At 61.7% G+C, this 17329-nt stretch overlaps 2 protein-coding genes across 8 annotated transcripts in view; one reads left to right on the plus strand and one right to left on the minus strand.

The window, feature by feature from the left end:
* PPP1R13B (protein phosphatase 1 regulatory subunit 13B) overlaps positions 1-2399 on the plus strand; it is a 101741-nt gene extending 99342 nt beyond the window's left edge. For all 5 annotated transcript variants that reach the window (XM_037831713.1, XM_037831715.1, XM_037831712.1 and 2 more), the window contains 2 exons: positions 585-784; positions 1361-2399. In XM_037831713.1, coding sequence (XP_037687641.1) covers positions 585-784; positions 1361-1402 — 242 coding nt within the window. In that variant the 3' untranslated portion in view covers positions 1403-2399. The remainder of the gene's footprint in view (positions 1-584; positions 785-1360) is intronic.
* An 89-nt stretch (positions 2400-2488) lies between these two features.
* On the minus strand, positions 2489-17148 carry ZFYVE21 (zinc finger FYVE-type containing 21). 3 transcript variants are annotated; one of them, XM_037831758.1, is made up of 8 exons: positions 16945-17148; positions 7418-7468; positions 6975-7143; positions 6168-6243; positions 5967-6058; positions 5428-5481; positions 3296-3438; positions 2489-3093 (listed from the first exon to the last, which is right to left on the minus strand). In XM_037831758.1, exons 1-8 carry the CDS (start codon positions 17080-17082, stop codon positions 3058-3060), a joined length of 759 nt encoding a protein of 252 aa, XP_037687686.1. In that variant the 5' UTR covers positions 17083-17148; the 3' UTR covers positions 2489-3057. The 3 variants fall into 3 exon arrangements, with proteins under 3 accessions (XP_037687686.1, XP_037687688.1, XP_037687687.1); XM_037831760.1 differs by lacking the exon at positions 16945-17148 and adding an exon at positions 7778-7899; XM_037831759.1 differs by lacking the exon at positions 5428-5481.
* Between the last annotated feature and the right edge of the window lie 181 nt (positions 17149-17329).

Genomic DNA, 17329 nt, shown 5'->3' on the forward strand with positions numbered 1-17329 from the left:
AGAGAAACACGAGACGCCCTCCGTTCCCCGAGCTCCCAGTTGGGTGGGACAGACGATCCCAGTCTCTGGCGGCCTCCAGGGGGCCGGGCCGGTCTGCACAGGGAGCCGGGCGGTGCCGGCCGTGGAGCGGGGTGGGCTTGAGGGCCCTGGGCGGGGGGTTCCTGTGTCTGGGCAGAGGGCCCTCTCGGGGTGCTCATGTGGCCGCCGGCCGTGCACTTGCCCGGTGACTGCGGCTCTGTGTTTGTGGCTCCCTTGTGGCCACAGGAACGACTTCCTGCATCGAGGAGGAATCGGGGTTTCTGTAATTGTTGATTTTTGGAAGTTAGTGCTGGATGTGAGATGCAAGTTTTCACACTAAGAAATGCCCCTCAGGACACGGCACCTCTGCCTGTGGGCTCGGGGTGTCAGGGGAGCCCTGTCTGGCTGGGAGGCGAGGAGGGCAGTGCGGCCCTGGCTCCTCACGCGCCGAGCCTGTGTGGCCTCCGGAGCGTGGCCTCGGCCAGCGGCGTGCGCTGCTGCTGGGGTCCGGGTGCCTCTTCCCTGCAGCTGCCCTGCCGGGGCCTGACCACGCTCTGCTGTCCCAGGGCTGCAGGAGAAGCTGGGCACCATGAACAAGGGCGTGGTGTACGCTCTGTGGGACTACGAGGCCCAGAACAGCGACGAGCTGTCCTTCCACGAAGGGGATGCCGTCACCATCCTGCGGCGCAAAGACGAGAGTGAGACCGAGTGGTGGTGGGCTCGCCTCGGGGACCGCGAGGGCTACGTGCCCAAGAACCTGCTGGGGGTAAGCACCCCGAGCCGCGCGCCGCTGTCCGCCCACCGCGTAGTGAGCTGGGGAACTGATGATCCTCCTTGCCCGGGAGTTAACCTAGTCACAGAACCCTGGTCAGTGAGGGAGGCTGTGTCCTTTCACCGGGCCCCAGAGACCTCTCTAAACGGGCAGAGCTGGCGGGCCCGGGGCCCATGCCCTCTCGGGGAGCAGCTGGTCTGTTTGCTGTTGAGGTGCACTTCAACAAGCTGCTGGGCTCACCCCACCTGACTTGCCCCATCTGACATTCTCTGCTGCCTGGAAATTTCTTTACTGGAGGTGGGGGGGGAGCATCAGCACTTCAGGAGCGGGGTGAGCCTGGGGGCTCCCGGCAGATGCTCTTCCCCCACTGTGCCCCCTCCACCAACTCTGCCCAGGGAGCCGAGCCCACCCTCGGGGGCAAACCTGGGATGCAGCTGTTGAGGTGGTGAAGTGCAGTGGGAGGTGGGGGGCCTTTCAGAGAGGAGGGCGGGTCTGAGGAGGAAGGCTGGGAAGCGGGGCCGGGCCCCCCATGTGCCGCCTCTCCCACCCACGCGCCCTGTTGCCTCCCAGCTGTACCCGCGGATCAAGCCCCGGCAGCGGACCCTGGCCTGACTCGCCGCCGAGCAGCGGGTGTCGCCGCCACCGGGAGCCAGAGAGGCGGAGCCTGTGGCCTCCCCGGAAGCGGAAGCTGGGTGGCCGGCAGCCCGCGGGAAAGCTGCGGCGGTAGGGGAGCCCGAAACCAGGAGAAGCGCTTGTCCCCAAGACTGAACCTTGCCAATTACTGTAAATCCAAATAAATACCCAGCTTTCCATCCTCCACCCGTTGCCAATTAGAAGCCCTGTAATTAGCCACGCGGTTGCCAACGAGGACAAAAGCTCCAGCTGGTCCCTGTGCTGTGACTCATTCAGATGCCACCCCCCACACACCCCAGAAGCTTCCAGCTGCTGTGAGGCACCCCCCCCAGCACCTCCCTGTGTCAGTGATGAAAACCGCAGGAACCCCTGTCCTTCCCCACCCTGTTACCAAAGGACCCTGCGTGGACGCCGTGCAGTGACGGTCTAGCCCCTAGCAAGCACCCTGCTGGGCCCAGGGTCCGACTACAGCCCAGACGTGCGCTGGGCAGGGTGGAGACGGTTTAGCTCGTTCGCAGAATCTCAATAAAAGCCCCTCGCCGCCTCCCTCACAGCTCTCTGCTGCAGCGTCCACGATGGTGGGCGAGACACTGGGGGCCGCGCCAAGCCGAGGGCAGGGCGGGGCCACAGCAGCATCCGGCAGGACCCCCGGGGGGCCCCCCTGGCTGCTCCTGACAACCAAGGGGGAGTTGCCCCTGTCGGCTTTTTATAACCCAAAGTATTTTTTGATGTTACCATTCAAAACTACCAGAAAGCTATGCTGGAAGTAAGTGTTTTTTCCTTCATTAAATGATAGGCCCGCAGGCTTTATTTTCACGAGTCTGCGGGTAACACACGCGTGAGTGTGTGTGCAGCCGCGAGGCAGGCGGTGGTTGGCAGCGTGTAAGCCCCGACATCTCCTGAGGCAGCCTGCACCCTGTTGGCCAACCCGCGGCCTCGGTGTGTCAGTGTGCACAATAAACCAGTCTCCGTCGGCCTCGGGCTCCGCGTTGTGTGTTCCGGAGTGAGGACGTGCCCGCAGCACGAAAGTGCGCCGTGTGTGGACACAGTAGGGCCAGAGCCTGATCTGTATTTTCAAAATAGGTTTTAATTATAAGCTTTATATACAAATTGCTGTACAGTCATTTTAATAAAGAGAAATACTAAGTGAAAAGTACAAAACGCAAAGCTGGCTCCCCTCCCTTAGTGAAGTATCAAAAGTTTGTTCCTGACCCGCGATTAGTGACAGAATAAACGGACAGTCTAGAACCAGGCAAGGGCAAATTTTGTAAACCCGCATGTTAAAAACTGAACAGACCCCAGGACAAAGCACAGAGCCACATCATCGCTACCCAAGAATCAATGAAACGATTGCTGATGGGTCAGAACCTTCTAGTAAACCTGGGGACTCATAGAAATACGGTGTCGATTATGCTGCAGACAGTTGGCAGTAGTGTCACTCGGTCTCCCACCCCCGAGCAAGGCCCACAAGGGAACACAGATTCTAGAATGTGAAGCAGCTCACAGCGTCGCTAAGCCGTGCGTATTGCACTAGTTGAGCCCACACCCGCGGCTCCCAGCACAGGTGGTGCCTGCACCCAGTGGCTGCCCGTATCGGCCGGTCCTCCCGGGTCACCACCGGCTCACCCACGGAGCTACTGGTCCCGTGACTCGTAGAGGAGCTTGGCGGCCTGTGGTGCAACCCAGAGAAAACCGGGAGAGCCATGGTTGGCTTCCGTGCCCAAGGTGAGCTTCTCCAACGGTAGCATTTCAGGGACACCCGCCAACCAGCGGGGTGGCCGGGAGCAGGAGGTGAGTGGAGGGGGCCAGAGGCAGTGCTTCCTTCCAAGACAGCCTCCGGCCCCCCGGTCCCCCACTCCGGCCCCCCAGTACCTTGTGCATGGCCACCAGCCACGCTGCTGCCTGCCTCTTGCTGGCAGTGGCGTCTTCCCCAGCCGTCAGCTTCAGCTGGGCCACGCCCTCCGCCCCTGGCACCGTGTACTGCAGCAGCATACCTGCGGCCCGCGGGCTCCCTCCTGCAGGAGGGAGAGGGGACTGAGGGCCCGAGGAGCACGCCAAGGCGCCGCCTCCCGACCCTTTCTGGTCTAAAGCAGCCTGAGGCCTGGTGGCAGGTGGCCTGCACTTGGGCACCCAGTCCTCGTGGCCTCCGTGGACCACCAGACGTTCAGGTGGGAAAGGACCCAGGCAACTGGCAGGTGTCCCCCGCGACACCCAGTCAAACCACCTTGCTGAGAGCCACACGGCAGTCCCTGTTCCGGCAAATCCAGAGACCACTGCTGCCTCCCCCCTTGCCACAGGTAGACTCCTGCCTGCTGAGACCCCTCCTGCTCCACTATCCCACCCGTCCCCACCTGCCCACGGCCTGTGCTGGCGGACGCAGGGCCTGTGCCCGAGGCATCTCCCTGGGCAGCTGGAGCCTGCCCACGGCCCCTCACGCCACTGCCGAGAGCCAGGGTTGGTGCTAAGGACTCGGCGGGCGGGGGCCTGTGTCCAGGAATCCCACCCCATCCTGGTCACAGCCCAGACACCCCATGTCCCATGGGCACAGCCAGCTGCCACCACTGGGTCAGGGACAGTCTCTCCTGTGACGAGGACTCAGTTCCAATGCCCACTTCGAGAACATTCTGGGGCAAAAACAGCTCTTCAGTGTAGAAAACAGCACCGGACACCGAGCCTCTTGCTGAACTTAGGTCTTTTCATACTTTGGGATTTGGGAAAAAATTCCATTCTGAGCAACCCCATGCATTTGGCAAAGGAAAACCCGCCTCTTGGCAGATTCCTGCAATCGGACGCAGGTTTCTGCATCAAAACTGAGGGCCTGACGAGCCCAGCAGGTCAGTGAGGGAAACAGCCGGACAGCAGCCAGGTGGGCCCAGCTTCAGCCTGGGAAGAGGTCTGCCCAGCCCCGGGGGCTCTCCTGACTGCAACGCGCTGTGCGGGGTGAGGGCCTCCCGTCTCATAAAGCCACCGACACGAAACCCGCCAAGGCCAGGCTGTGTCCCACAGACGCAGACACAGCCTCGGACCTGCCCTGCCTCGGGCGCCCGGGGGACTCGGCCCCGGGCCCAGCTCCTGCTGCTGCAAGTTAACGTTTCCCCGAGGCCCAGCCAGGGCATTTGTCTCTACCGCCTGTGGCTGCTTTGGGACTTGGCACCAGAGAGCACGTGGCCTGCAGAGGCAAACATGCGTGCTTTCCGGCCCTCAACAGAAAACACGCCTGGGCCCTGCTCTCGGGTGATCAGGCGGCGGGCAGGCCCCCCTGGCTGCGTCCAGCTCTGGGAGCTGCTCACGCCGTTCCCCACCCCCACTGGAGACAGGTTCTGAGAACCTGGCAGGGCGGGGAGCAGTGTCCTCCCCAAACTGCTTCAAGGCTGCAGCCAGGTCTGGACCCCGGGGTGTGCAAGAAAGGGGCTGGGTGCTTCACTGGGCGAGAAGAGCCGCAGGCCGGAAGTGGGGCCACGGCAAGGGGCCGGCAGGCAGGGCTCGAGCAGGCCCCTGGGCATGGCAGGGGCAGCAGCTCGGACTCATGCTGCGGCCAGAGCACAGGCGCGGCCGGGAAGGTGACCCTGTCCCCTCCGGCCCTGGCCTTTGGCCACAACCGACACCCAGCCTCTCCGGCCTGCCACTCGGGGCACTGATACAGGGCCCTGGCCCGGCCCCCTCAGAGCTCTTCCCGCAGGAGTGCCCCAGAAGCCCGAGGCAGGGGTCCCTGGAGAGGAGCACGGCAGGCCCTGGGTGGCACGGCGGGCGCGGCTAACAGTACTGGGCAACACGCTCCTAGGATCGAAGAATGGAGCGTGAGAGACATTTTGTTCTCTGGGATGTTCTCATTTCTGCTTTGTGAACCCAAGTGCTGGACTCACACCTCTCTAAAATTAACCCAGAGCGCATGTGAGCTTCACAAAGACCCTCTACAGGTCACCCTGGGGTGGGTGCTAAGGGGCAGAGCAGGGGCAGGGCCCACGCGAGCCGGGCTGGCGGCTGGCGAGGAGGACGTGGCTGACCTTCCGCATCGGGCAGGCTCTCCAGGAGGCTGGTGTAAGTGTGCGTGTCTTTTTCTACATCGAGAAGGTAGGCAGGCAGTGGAGAGAAGAACAGTCAAGAGGCAGTCAGAAGGCAGAAAGCAGGAAGACAAACATCACACGGCCCTGCTCAGCCGTGGGCCAAAAGCACCCTCGTCCCCGGGGCAGCAGCGACTGCCGCCCACCCCGCACCGGGTTGCACGCCGGCAGCTCACCCAGGACGTGTGAAAAGGGACCTGGTTTGCACAGATGCCCTCAGGAAGGCAGGAGAGGAGAGGGGGCTGAAACGCTGCTTCCCGGCTAGCAACACATCACTCCCTTTTGGGAACCTGGGTTGTGCTAATTGAATTTGGAGTTTTATCCTTGGTTTGAATCCAACAGTAAATTAAATGATAGGTGGTTTTTATACAAAGGGAAACTTGTTCCTGACACAGGCAAGTTCTCCTTCGTTGTAAGACCCCCACTCCGCGATGCACGCGGCACCACACCCTCCGGCCTAGCAGAGGGGCCCCGGCACTTACCTCCAGGGGGGAGGCCTTCGGTGAGAATCTGCACGGTTGAAATACGTGCAATTTCAACTTCGTGGTGGCTGTCTCCATCCAGAACCAAGTATCTACGTGAAACAAAACTGTTCTCAGAGAGGTCGCTGTCAGTGTCACACTTGACGTCATTCTGCCACGTGTGAGAGCTACCCAGGGGCCACCTTGTGTCCTGGTTCTTACCTCTGATTGCTGGAGAGACGACAGACCATTGCTTCAGCGCTCTCCGATTTTCCCACAGTTACAAGGAAGGTGGCTCCTTGCGACACAAAAGCAAATGCTTCCTTGAGGCTGGGCCCCGGCCACCCCCTCTCCCTGGCTGGGCACAGGAAAGCTGTCCCACCCCAAAGCTCCAGTCAGAGCTGCAAAGAGGCAAGGTGGAGACAAGCGAGAAACAAACAGCAACTTTCTCCTAAGGACCCGGCAGCTGAAGTCAGAGGCAGCGGAGGACTGCGGGCTGGAGGGATGGGCTGTGCTCCAAGGAGCTCCCAGGAACTGCCTGACAGTCTTCCAGGAAATGCCCCGGGGGGCTCATCGCAGAGGCCCCGCCTGGTGTCCACCCGCGGCCTCTGACCTCCGGAGAGGCCACGCAGAAGGGCCCGGCCACGCCCTTCCTGCCAGGAAGTGGACGTCCTGATGTCCAGCAGGAGAAGCCGGGCGCAGGGCAGCTAGGCTGGATGAGGACAGCGTGCAGGGGATGGCTGCAGGCCCAGGGCCCCAGGAGGCGGCCCCCAGCCCCCGCGAAGCCCCCTCTGCAGCCCCCTGCCCAGAGGGAGGCTCTTGGTGGAGGTGGGCGTTGTGCGCCAGGCCGAGAGCCTCTGGTCTCCCCTCTGGGTGCAGAGCCCGCCGCCCCTGCTGAGGACGGGGGGAGGGGGCTGGGCGGCCCGGACGCGGCTGCCCTCGGAAACGGAGCCGAGGCGGGCAGGGGAAGGGACGGCGCATGCCCCTCCCGCCCGTGGCCGAGACCACGCGTCCCCAGCGCCCGCTCACCGGTCACCAGCACCCCGAGCTGCTTGCCGTAGAACTCCGCCTCCTTGCGCGACACCAGGGCGCACCCGGCACACTGCCGCACGGGGTCCACGAAGCACATGCGCGGCAGGGGCACCTTCTGGCTGCAGCACCTGTCGCAGAAGCACCTCCCGCAGCGGCGGCAGTGGTGCTGAGGGGTGCGGGTGAGGGGCGTGCCGAGGGGGGCTCCCCGTCCCTGCTTCCCGGGACAGGCCCCCGCCCCTCTGCGCGTTTTCTCCATGGAGGCTGCCCAAGGGCAGGCGGGGGGCTGGGGATCAGCTGCCCGGGGCAGGGGACGCCAGGCCAGCAGGGCTGAGCTGGTGGTTCTGACGTGGACACTGCACAGGTGAAGGCGGGTCCCTCACCACCCTGTCCTCCCCGGGGGTCCCGCCCCAGGCCAACCCTCCCAGCTGGCTGCACCTCACCTTCCTGGTGATGAAGTCAAACTTGGTGTCACACTGCATGCACCTCGGACACTAGGAGAGAAGGCAGTGGTGTTCAGCCAGGCCGTTGTGGACACGCAACAGCGGGGCCAGGCTCAGGGTCAACGGGCAGCTGGGCCCCTCGCTTCCACGGTGTTGCCCCTGCCGTGGCGAGGACAGGCCTGGGGACAGCAGCCCCGTGCCCAGGTTCAGAGGCCACTCGCCAAGTGACCAGCCTGGTGCCCTCTGGGCCAGGGTGTGGCTCCCCGATGGGCTCCCGCAGCCGACTGAGGCTGCTCCACGCCCGCAGGGCACCGTGCCCACCATCCACTGCAGATCCCCTCTCGGCCCAGCAGAACCTACCGCCTGGCCCGGATGCCAGACCAGGGATCAGAGCCAGGCAACGACCGAGAAATCCCACAGCAGGAAGAATCCAAGCGGGCAGCTATGCCCTCGGCCCCTCGACAGAAGAGGGTACAGTGAGTCTGCTGGATTAAAAACATTGTTTTTAATTTCTCAGGGGCCTTCACTGTCAAAAGCCCACACATCTGAGCCGTGGAGGTTATCCGGAGGTTTTTCCCAGGGTCTCCGAGTGCAGTGCTACATCCCTGCCCGGCGGGGCGTCTGAGCAGCTCTGGGGGCGGCGTGGGCCAGGCGTGCCCCGAGGGCCCCAGATGAAAGGAGCTGCTCCCCGGGCTCCCCGCGGGGAGGACCCGCAGCCAGGAAGGCTCAGAGGGAAGCTCGAGGTGGGGCGGCTCCCCGAGGACAGGAGCCCCGACCCCAGCCCTGGGCCGGAGTGGACAGTGAGATGCTCCAGCAGGACTGCCAGGGACACGGGGCACGTGAGCGCGAGACAGATGCGCCTGCCCTCTCAGCTCTGCACAGCATCCACGGTGAAGTCGTGTTCTGAAGGGCGTCACCATTCTTGCTGAGTTTGAATCATACTTGAAGTTTCCAAGCTGGGCCGAGTCTGCCCTGAGAACCATGGTTCAGTGTCTGCCGTTCAGGGTTTGCCGTTTCATCACAACACACAGGCCTGGAAGGGGGCCCAGTCCCGCTGAAGGCCAGGGGCCAGGGCTCACGTCCCCAGATCTCCCAAGACTTCGGATCATGTGGACTCGCTGGCCGAGAGCCACTGGGGGCAGTGTTGGGGCGGACGGAGGGGCCCGAGGCTGACCCAACCCCACGCAGCTCCCGGACGGCTGCGGTGACGTCAGCTCCTGGCGCCTGTACACACGCGGGCCCCGGCCCAACTGCGGGCTCACGCTCACACTCACGCCCAGGGCGCCGCGCTGAGGAGGAAGGGCCTCGGGGAGCCCACGGCCCAGAAGGGCCCCTGCAGGCAGGGCACACTCACGGAGGCCCGTGGGACCGTCCCACTCACATGCAGTGGCTGGAGGACTGCAGCCGCTGGCCCCTGACCCCCGCCCTCTCTGGGGCAGCCCGGCTTCTGGAACCACCCCCTAGGGCTGGAGCGCTGGCCTCTTGCTTGTCCACCACGGAGCCTGCTCTTGGGACCCGATGCACGGCTGTGGAAACATCTGCTCCCAGTTTCACGCGGGTCCCACTGACGGCCAACTGACGCGCTCACCCCGAGGCGGCCTGGCAGGCATTCACACAACCAAACCGCCGTCGCCGTGGAGCCCCGAGCCACGAAGGCCGCCCCCGAGCTCAGCCACACGGACCCTGCTCGTGGTGAGGGGCCACAGGGGCGCTGGGAGGCAGCGTGGCCTCAGTGGCACTGCTCCGACCCCTGCCCACTGTTACCCGCCGGCCTCGCTTCCACAGGGCGCACTAGAGGCTGCTGCAGCTCGGCCCAGTTGGAGACACTGAGCTGGCCCAGACCCTGAGTCCCTGCGTGTCCTTCTACGGTGACGGGGACTCTGGCCATGAAAACCACAGTCCCTGGACCCTACCAACAGCCACACACTCGCTCTCAAGTCCCTGCTCCCGACAGGCTCCAGCAGGAGGGTGTCCCCATCCTGGCCCAGAGGCCTTAGTCAGGGGTAAACCTGCAGGGGCCTCACAGCCGCCCCATGAGCCACCCCCGGCACCAGGCCCAAGGGGGTTAAGCGAAGGTGTCGGGACCGAGCAGTGAGGACAGAAGGGGCTGCGTGTGGGGGGCGGTCCATGTGCCCTGACGACTGAGGACCCGGCTGAGCACCGGAGCCCAGGAGATCCAGGGCCACGGGAGAAGCAGCCGCCCCCGAGGACGGGGGAGCAGGGACCTCCAGCCGCACAGCCCACGGGGCGCCCTGGCACTGCAGGGACTTGGGATGTAGGAGCACCCAAGAGGAGAGGGCGGGGAGCAGAGGAGGGCGGAACCCTCTGCCAGCACCATGGCGGACAGCCGCTCCTGGGCACGGACGAGCCTCCCTGCGTCAGGCCCCACCACACAGGACAGGACGGGGATGGCCGTGTCCTGGCCGGGGACCGGGGAGGGATGTGGGGTCTCCCCGGAGCCTTCTGGGGCAGAAGAGCATGAGCGTCTGCCCGGGTCTCCAGGCAGGGCACCCACGGCCCCTTCGGGTCACACGGCACCCCCAGCCCCTCCGTGCAGACCCTGGAGAACGGCCGGGGGACGGTGTCTGCTCAGGAGTGAAGTCCTGTCCCTGTGGGCTGCAGGCTGCTCCAGGCCCGGCGCTTTCCTCCGGGTGGAGATCTGGGCCCAGGAGCCAAGGGCGGGAGCTCAGTGAGGGGGCGGATTCGAGGAGGGGCACAGAGGGCCCCAGCGCCCGTTCTCACTGGTGCCAGGCAGCGTGCGCTCGTGCTGCCCATGTACGACCTGTGACACGAGGCAGCCCCCGGGAGCAACATCGTCCACCGTCACCCAGAGGAGCTGACTGTGTGGAAGCCGAGTGCACCTGTCGCTGTTCCTGGGCCCCCGAGTTGGCCAGGTGCCTTCAGGTGACACTCGCCCCGCAGGTGGGGCCGCCCCCTGCCCTGTGCACGGGAAGGCAAGATCCTCACACAACGCTCCAGGAGTGTGTGCCACCGGGCCGCTTCCTCTGGGGGTCGGCACCGCTCCCCCCAGGCTGGGGGTATCGGGCATTTGCTGGGACCCCAACCCACCATCCCTGGACTGGGCTAGGGCTGCCTCACCCCCTGCCACCCTCTGCACAGAGCCCCTCTCGGGGTGGGGACGGGGTTCCTTCTGACTGACCGACGAGCAGGAGCAGCAAATGTGCAGAGACGGAGCAGGAGGGGGGGGGGGCCCTGATCGGTCAGTCTGTCTGTCAGGCCGCCCGTGCCCCCAGAGGGAGGCCTGCAGGTCTGCCCAGGTGGAGGCCAGCTTCCTGCGGAGGACGGGCTCCCGGGGGCCCTGCCGGCCAGGCGAGCAGGCTCCCTGCTGACCGCGTCTCGAGGCTGCTCTGGGCCCCTCAGCTGGAGCCCACCTGGCAGAGCCGCCCCCACGCCCACCAACGCCGGCCCGCACGGGAGCCAGTTTCTAAACAGAAGGCCACGGCTAGAATTTAAAAAGTACTCCCTTAAAAACATAATCTATAAGGTTTTATTACTTTGAAAACCAGTGAGGTTATTCAGAAAACTGACAGGTTTCTAAACAGCAGGATTTCCTATTAGGGTAGAGAAAAATTTTTTTGGATTACCAACAGAGCAATTTCACATGAAAAGGATAAAATGACTGTCAGATCGCTCAGCACCGCAAAGAACAAGGACCGTCACAGGCAAGAGGCACCCCCGGTGCTGGCGACGCAGCGACCAGAGCAGGCCCGTCCGCCTCCCGCCCGCGCACAGGGGCTGCCAGAGCCCACAGGGAGGGCCGACAGTTCCGTGAGGGTCCGGGTGAGGCCGGGTGACCGCGGTGGGGGGGGGTGACACGGCAGAGCGACCCCGGGAACCTGCTGCCAGAGCCAGGCCACTGCTCACCTCCACGGGCCCCCACCTCTGCCACCTTCCAAGGCCCGGCCAATACTGGAGGGGGCAGAAGCTGGAGGAGCCCAAAGCTGCCTCCTGGGGGTCCTGGGGCCACCCTGTCACCGGCAGGCAGGGGAGGGAGGTGCACAGGTGGCACAGTCACTTCTCAGCAGCATTTTCAGCCCAGACACACGTCCCCTGGCTGCCAGCCCCGAGACCACAGACCCTCATCCCCACCCCAGGCAGCAGAGCTTAGAGAAGACGGAGGCAGACGTGGCAGACAGCACAGATGAGCTTCCTGGAGGGTGAGTGAGGAAGGCAAGAACGAGGGGAAGAGAAGAAACTCTCCCTGTGTGTGGGGTCCCAACCCACGCTGCACTCTCTTGTCCCTAAGTGAAAAAGCTGACCCTCAAGTTCACATGGAACCGTGAGGGGCAAAGATCCAAAATGACTTTGGAAAAGCGGCCCAGAGGTGGGGGGCCCAGGCCCCCGGGTTCCTGCTGTGCCCCAGGTGTAGCGCGGTCCGAGCAGCGTGGCCCCAGCAGAGACAGGCAGGCAGGGGGGCAGGCCTGAAACCAGACGGACACAGGTCCACGCCGCTGCGAGCAGCCTCCTCACCACAGAGCGGGGCAGACACAGTCACGGGCAAAGGGCAGAGCAGAGCCTCCCACCACGTACAAAAGGAACTCAGAAACGGACAAGACATTCAGGTGTGCCCATGATGGTGAATTCAAAGGTAAGGTAATGGATAGGGTGATGACTGTCAAACTTAGATCCCCCAGAGAGCGCCTAGACCAGCCAAGTCCCAAAACCCAGAGGCAACAGCCGCTTCAAGAACATCAACCAGATGTGTCCCCTTTGCTCATGAAGTCGACACCCTTTTCAACATGAACAGGTCAGGGTGGTCACTGCGGAGACATCCCCGAAGATGGGGAAAGTGAGTAAACTAGAGGAATGGGGAGCAATAGACGAGATGGAATTTAACAAAGGATGATGAATGCTGAATCTTATACAGCTCTCTTTTTCTTAGTTGCTAGGGTACTAGGATAGCTCGAATAAAAGAACTGAAATTTGCTCTATAGCTACTTGTTGAGTTATACTTTGAAAATTATCATGTTTTTGTATATATATATATTTCATAATAAGGAAATAACTGAAACTACAGTACTGTAACTCATAACAACTTTGGAAATTTCCTATATGTCTACTTGTTAAATAATACTTTGAAAGATATTACCTTTTTGTACATATATTTCATAATAAGGAAATAACTGACACTGTAGAATTATAAGCTAGAATATCTTTGAAATTTGCTGTTAAATTGCACTTGGAAAGTTATCACTTTTATGTATATATGTTATATTCTACAATAAAAAAAAGACAAAAAACACACAAAAAAAAATAGCTATTAAATAAAGCATTAAAAAAAAAAAAAAAGGACCAAGGCAGTGTGACGAGAGCTTTGAAAGTCACCTTGATGTGGTGCTGGGGACCCGAGAGGCGGCCAGGAGCAGCGGCAGACCCGGCGGCCATGCGCCTTCCACCAGGATAAAGCCGTTCCCTGTGCCTCCCGGCCGAGAAACACCTTGGATTATGACCAGTGTGTTACGTCAAAACTCAGGCAGTTAAGCTTTTGTAAAGTTGCCTGGAATGTCATGTTAGGTTATAAACACAAAATCTAAATGAAGGGTTGTATGTGTTGTGTACAAATCTTTATTCTGAAATGGGCAAACCTGTCATCACATTTGTAACCCTGCCCAGAGGACTTTTCACTTGGCATCCATTCAGCTAAAACTGAAAAAGTGCAGAATTAAAAATCAGAAATTAAACAAAGCATATGTAGAGATGACTATTTTATACTACATGGCCCAATCCTGTACTTATTTCTTTCCCCTTTTTGAAAGTATTTATAAAACTAGCTGAGAACAGCTGTGTTTTTTTGTTGAACTATTTAGTAGAATGTGTGCCTTTCTGTTCGTAGGTGAATAAATGCTGTACATTTTGCAATTAAAAAAAAAATGTATCAAGGACCTAAGCCTAATAGCTAAAAGCATAAAACTCAGAAGGTAACAGAGAGCCAAACCGTCGTGACCTGGAATTTGGCCATGGATTCCTAGATATGGCACCAAAAGCACAAGCAACAAGAGAACAACAGGTAAATTCAACTTCATCAAAATTAAAAACTTTTGTTCATCAAAGGAATTATCAAGAAAGTGAAAAGAAAATTCACAGAATGGGAAAAAATTGTTATCAACCATGTATCAGATAAGACTTAACATCCAGAATATAAAAGGAATTCCTACAACTCAACAAGAAGACAAAAAACCCTAATAAAAAATGGACTTGAATAGACATGTCTTCAAAGAAGATATCCAGAGGCCATAAGCACGTGAAAAGACATCATCAGCCATTAGGGAAATGCAGATCAAAACCACAGTGTGTTACCAGGTCACGGCCACCAGGATGGGGGTCACTAAAAACTGCAAGCAGGTGTCAGAGATCACGCAGAGACACTGGGCCTCGAGTGCCCTGGTGCGCGTGCAGCACGCTGCAGCCGCCGTGGGGAGCAGTGGCGCAGGTCCTCGGGATCCCGCGTGGCATCGCACTCCACTCTGCCGCACAGACCCAAAGACAGCGGACGCGGGGCCTCAGACGGCTCGCGGTAGCACTCGGTATTTACGGCCGCCTGGGGGGGACACCCGGTGTCCACGGGCAGGTGATACGCACAAGCGGCCCCTGCACACGAGGGGGTTACTCGGCCATCAGACAGGAGGTGGCTCGGACGTGCTCGCAGACACTGTGCCCCGTGAGGTCAGCCAGGCCCGTGAGCACAGACGCCCCACGGCCGCATGGGGGCAGGGGCAGGAGAGCAAGGCAGAGCAGGATGCGGGGTGCAGGCTCAAGGGGGTTCTGCTTGGCGGGTACAGAGTGTTTATAAGGAAAAAAAAGAAAAGAAACAAAAGACACCCCCCAGGCTTCGAGGTTCCAGGATTCGACCCCTGGCTCCGGCAACGCGGGGCTGCCCTTGTGCCCTACGCCAAGGCTGGAGGCCAGGCCCAGGCCCCCCACGTCCCCGGCCGTTGCCCCCTAAAGGTCAGCTGAACTGTCCTGCCCCAGGCTGGTCAGAAGGAAAAGCTGCCAACCTGGCTTGGTCACACTCCAGCTGAGATTCTCTCCCCCATGGCCCCCCAGGAAGAGGCTGGCCCAGGGGTCTGATCGGTTGCGTCGTCGACCGCCCCCCACCCTGTGTCCCCCTTGTCCTGTTCACGGACCTCACAAAGGCTCTCTCTGGACCCTCAGTCCAGGCTGGTTTTCACCTGACACCCCGAGCCCTCTCCTCCCTCTTGGGCATCTACAGAGTGTCTGAGTGTCCCAAAGACCGCCCGAGGGCCACCGTGCTCGGCCGCCTGCCGGGCTCCCTTGTGCCCTGGTGGCAGCGCTGGACGAGCGTCCTCCGTGCGCCCCAAGCCCCTGCCTCACGTGCCCCCTGCCTCCCCAGATCGCCTCTCCAGTGATTTGGGGTCATGAACCCCTGTGGGAATCTGAGAACTGCCGCAGCCTGTCTGCAGGAGCGTGCCTGCGTGCACACTCCCTGGTCCGTTTTCAACATTTGCAAAAAAGTCAACTCTAAGGTTTAAATAAAATTTCAATTCAAATTAAAACTCTGAAGATTTTCAACATCCCCCCACCCCACCCCCCGTTTTGTCCCGTGGGCCCAGGGTCTGGCGTGGGTAGTCTCAGAGGTTGCATGGTGGAGTGGGCTCAGGGGGACACTAACCTGGGGGGCACACAGGGTGGGGAGTGACAGCGCCCCCCTGCCAGGCTTTGCCTAAATTTTCTTCTGCCTATTGCAAACTACCCCAGTCACACATCTTTCTTCAAAACTGGCTGTCAGTGCTCAAAGCACCTCCCCCTGCCCCAAGCCCAAGTCCTCCTGACGCCAGGTGAGCCTCCCAGCCGCACCTGTCCAGGGAGTGCAGGGCAGGGCCCCGGCGAGCTCCATGAGGGAAGCCAGAATTCCAGGCCCCAACCCCCAAGGGCTCTTCCAGAACACTCTGCTAAGTTCTAGACTTCGGGACCCTGCCCCAATAAATTCAAAATATGCTCTCTAAAAACCAAGGGAAAAGAAAGCCATCCTCCCGGGTGGCTCTCAGGGCCAGGGCCCGGCTGCCAGGATCTCCGCTTGAACTTGCCATTGAGGGGCAGGTTCCAGAGGGAAATTGTGGGGATGGGATCTGGTTGCACCAGGGGTGCTGCTGGAACGGAAAAGTTAGGACTTAGGAGGCGACTGTGATTACAGAATCAGTATGTTGATGTTCCTTTTTTACTTTCTGTTATATTGGAGCAGACAGATGAAAATGCCTGAAATCTCTGACCTGTCCCCCAGCTGCCTTCATCTCTGATAATGACTGTGTGGCCTTTAGGTTGTGCCCGTGTCATGTAAAACCTTGTCACTTGTACCCCCCCTGTCTGGTTGTATAATCACAAAGGGAACCCACTGATGGTAACGGAGGGATGTGAGTCAGCTCAGAAGCAACCACTGGCATGTTGTGGGGACGCCCAGCTGGGTTCCCACACAGCTCTGCCCCGTCACATCTGGAAACTGTGGCTGCTCCTACTTGCTGTTGAGGTGGTCACGCCCCATCTCCCCTTGTCTGAATCCACAGAAAGCTTGAACTCCTCTTTGGAACCCACTGGCTGTGATGGTGTAGGGCAGAGAACCCACCACTTTTGCCCAGTGCCACTGCCAAGCTGGCGCAGGCATTTCAGCCCAGCGTTCCCGGACGTCCTGGGCAAAGGACGCTCCAGACCGACCTCCCGCCGGGTTCCCCGATGAGAACCACAGATGGGCGGCTCAGGGGAAAGACCAAGGGAAACTAGTATTTCAGCAAATGGCTGGTCAGCTCTGAGAGGGGCTGGCAGAGGCGCCCAGCTTCGCCCCAGACCACCCTTCCCAGCGGGCTGCCACTGCGACGCCCCGGCCTCCCGGGTGGGCACAGGGGGTGCAGCGGGGTGGGGGCGAGAACGGGGACAGGTGGGGGACGCTGGCCTGGCGCGGCCGGGTACCTGCGTCCACGAAGGCGACTCCGCAGGCCGCCCCCGCGCGCGCCCGACCTGGTCCCTCCCCGGGGAGGCGACACCTTTGACGCGGGTTCAGTGCACACCTGCGTGCGCGTCGGAGGAGGACGCGGGAAGGGCGAGTCCACTGTCAGCAACAGGAGACGCAAGCGGACAGACGCGCGGACGACGGGGTGGGGCGGGGCGCAGGCCGGTGGCCCTCGGTCCCCCCGCCGGGCCCCGCCGGCGCCCTCTCTCCTCCCGGCGGTCCCCGCCCCCAGCCCCGCCGCGCCAGGGCGGGTCCCGCGGAGCCGAGCGCACGGGGAGGCCGGAGCCCGCGGGCGGCCCGGGGCCGAGAGGGAAGCCCGGGGAAGGGCGGGCGCGCCCGGGGCACCCGGAGGTCGGGATCCGGGTCCGCCCACCCGGGCCTCGAGGGGTCCAAGGCTCGGGGCTGGGGGTCAGGGGTCGAGGTTCGGGTCAGGTGCCGGAATCGGAGGTCAGGGTCGAGGGTCAGGGGTCAGGGGTCGGGGTCGGGATCGGCCTGCCGGGGGCCTGGGCAGGGCGGGGCGCGGCAGGTCGAGGCGGCCGGGACGTACCTCCTTGTCCGGGACCCACTGCGGCTCCTCCAGGCCGAAGGGGCTGCTGAAGGCGCGGTGCTCGGGCACCATGCGCAGACCGCTGGGGGAGCGCACCAACTTCTTGGCGTCGCGGCGCGCGGCCACCTCCGAGGACATGACGCCGCCTCTGCCGCCCGCCGCCGCGCACCCGGGCCCCTCACCCAGCAGGGAGACCCCACCCGCCCCGCCCCGCGTGCCTACTGACAGCGCCGGCGCCCAATCGCCAAGCTCGACCCCGAGCGCGGACCAATGGGAACCTGGGCCCCGCCCCATCCCTGCCTTCTCCAATCCGTGCTAGGCCTCTCCCCTGCCACCCGGCTGTCAGTCACCAATCGGCTGTGGAAGACAGGCTCCACAGGGGAGG

The sequence above is a fragment of the Choloepus didactylus genome, chromosome 4 (genome assembly GCF_015220235.1).
Source record: "Choloepus didactylus isolate mChoDid1 chromosome 4, mChoDid1.pri, whole genome shotgun sequence".
Taxonomy (NCBI): domain Eukaryota; kingdom Metazoa; phylum Chordata; class Mammalia; order Pilosa; family Megalonychidae; genus Choloepus; species Choloepus didactylus.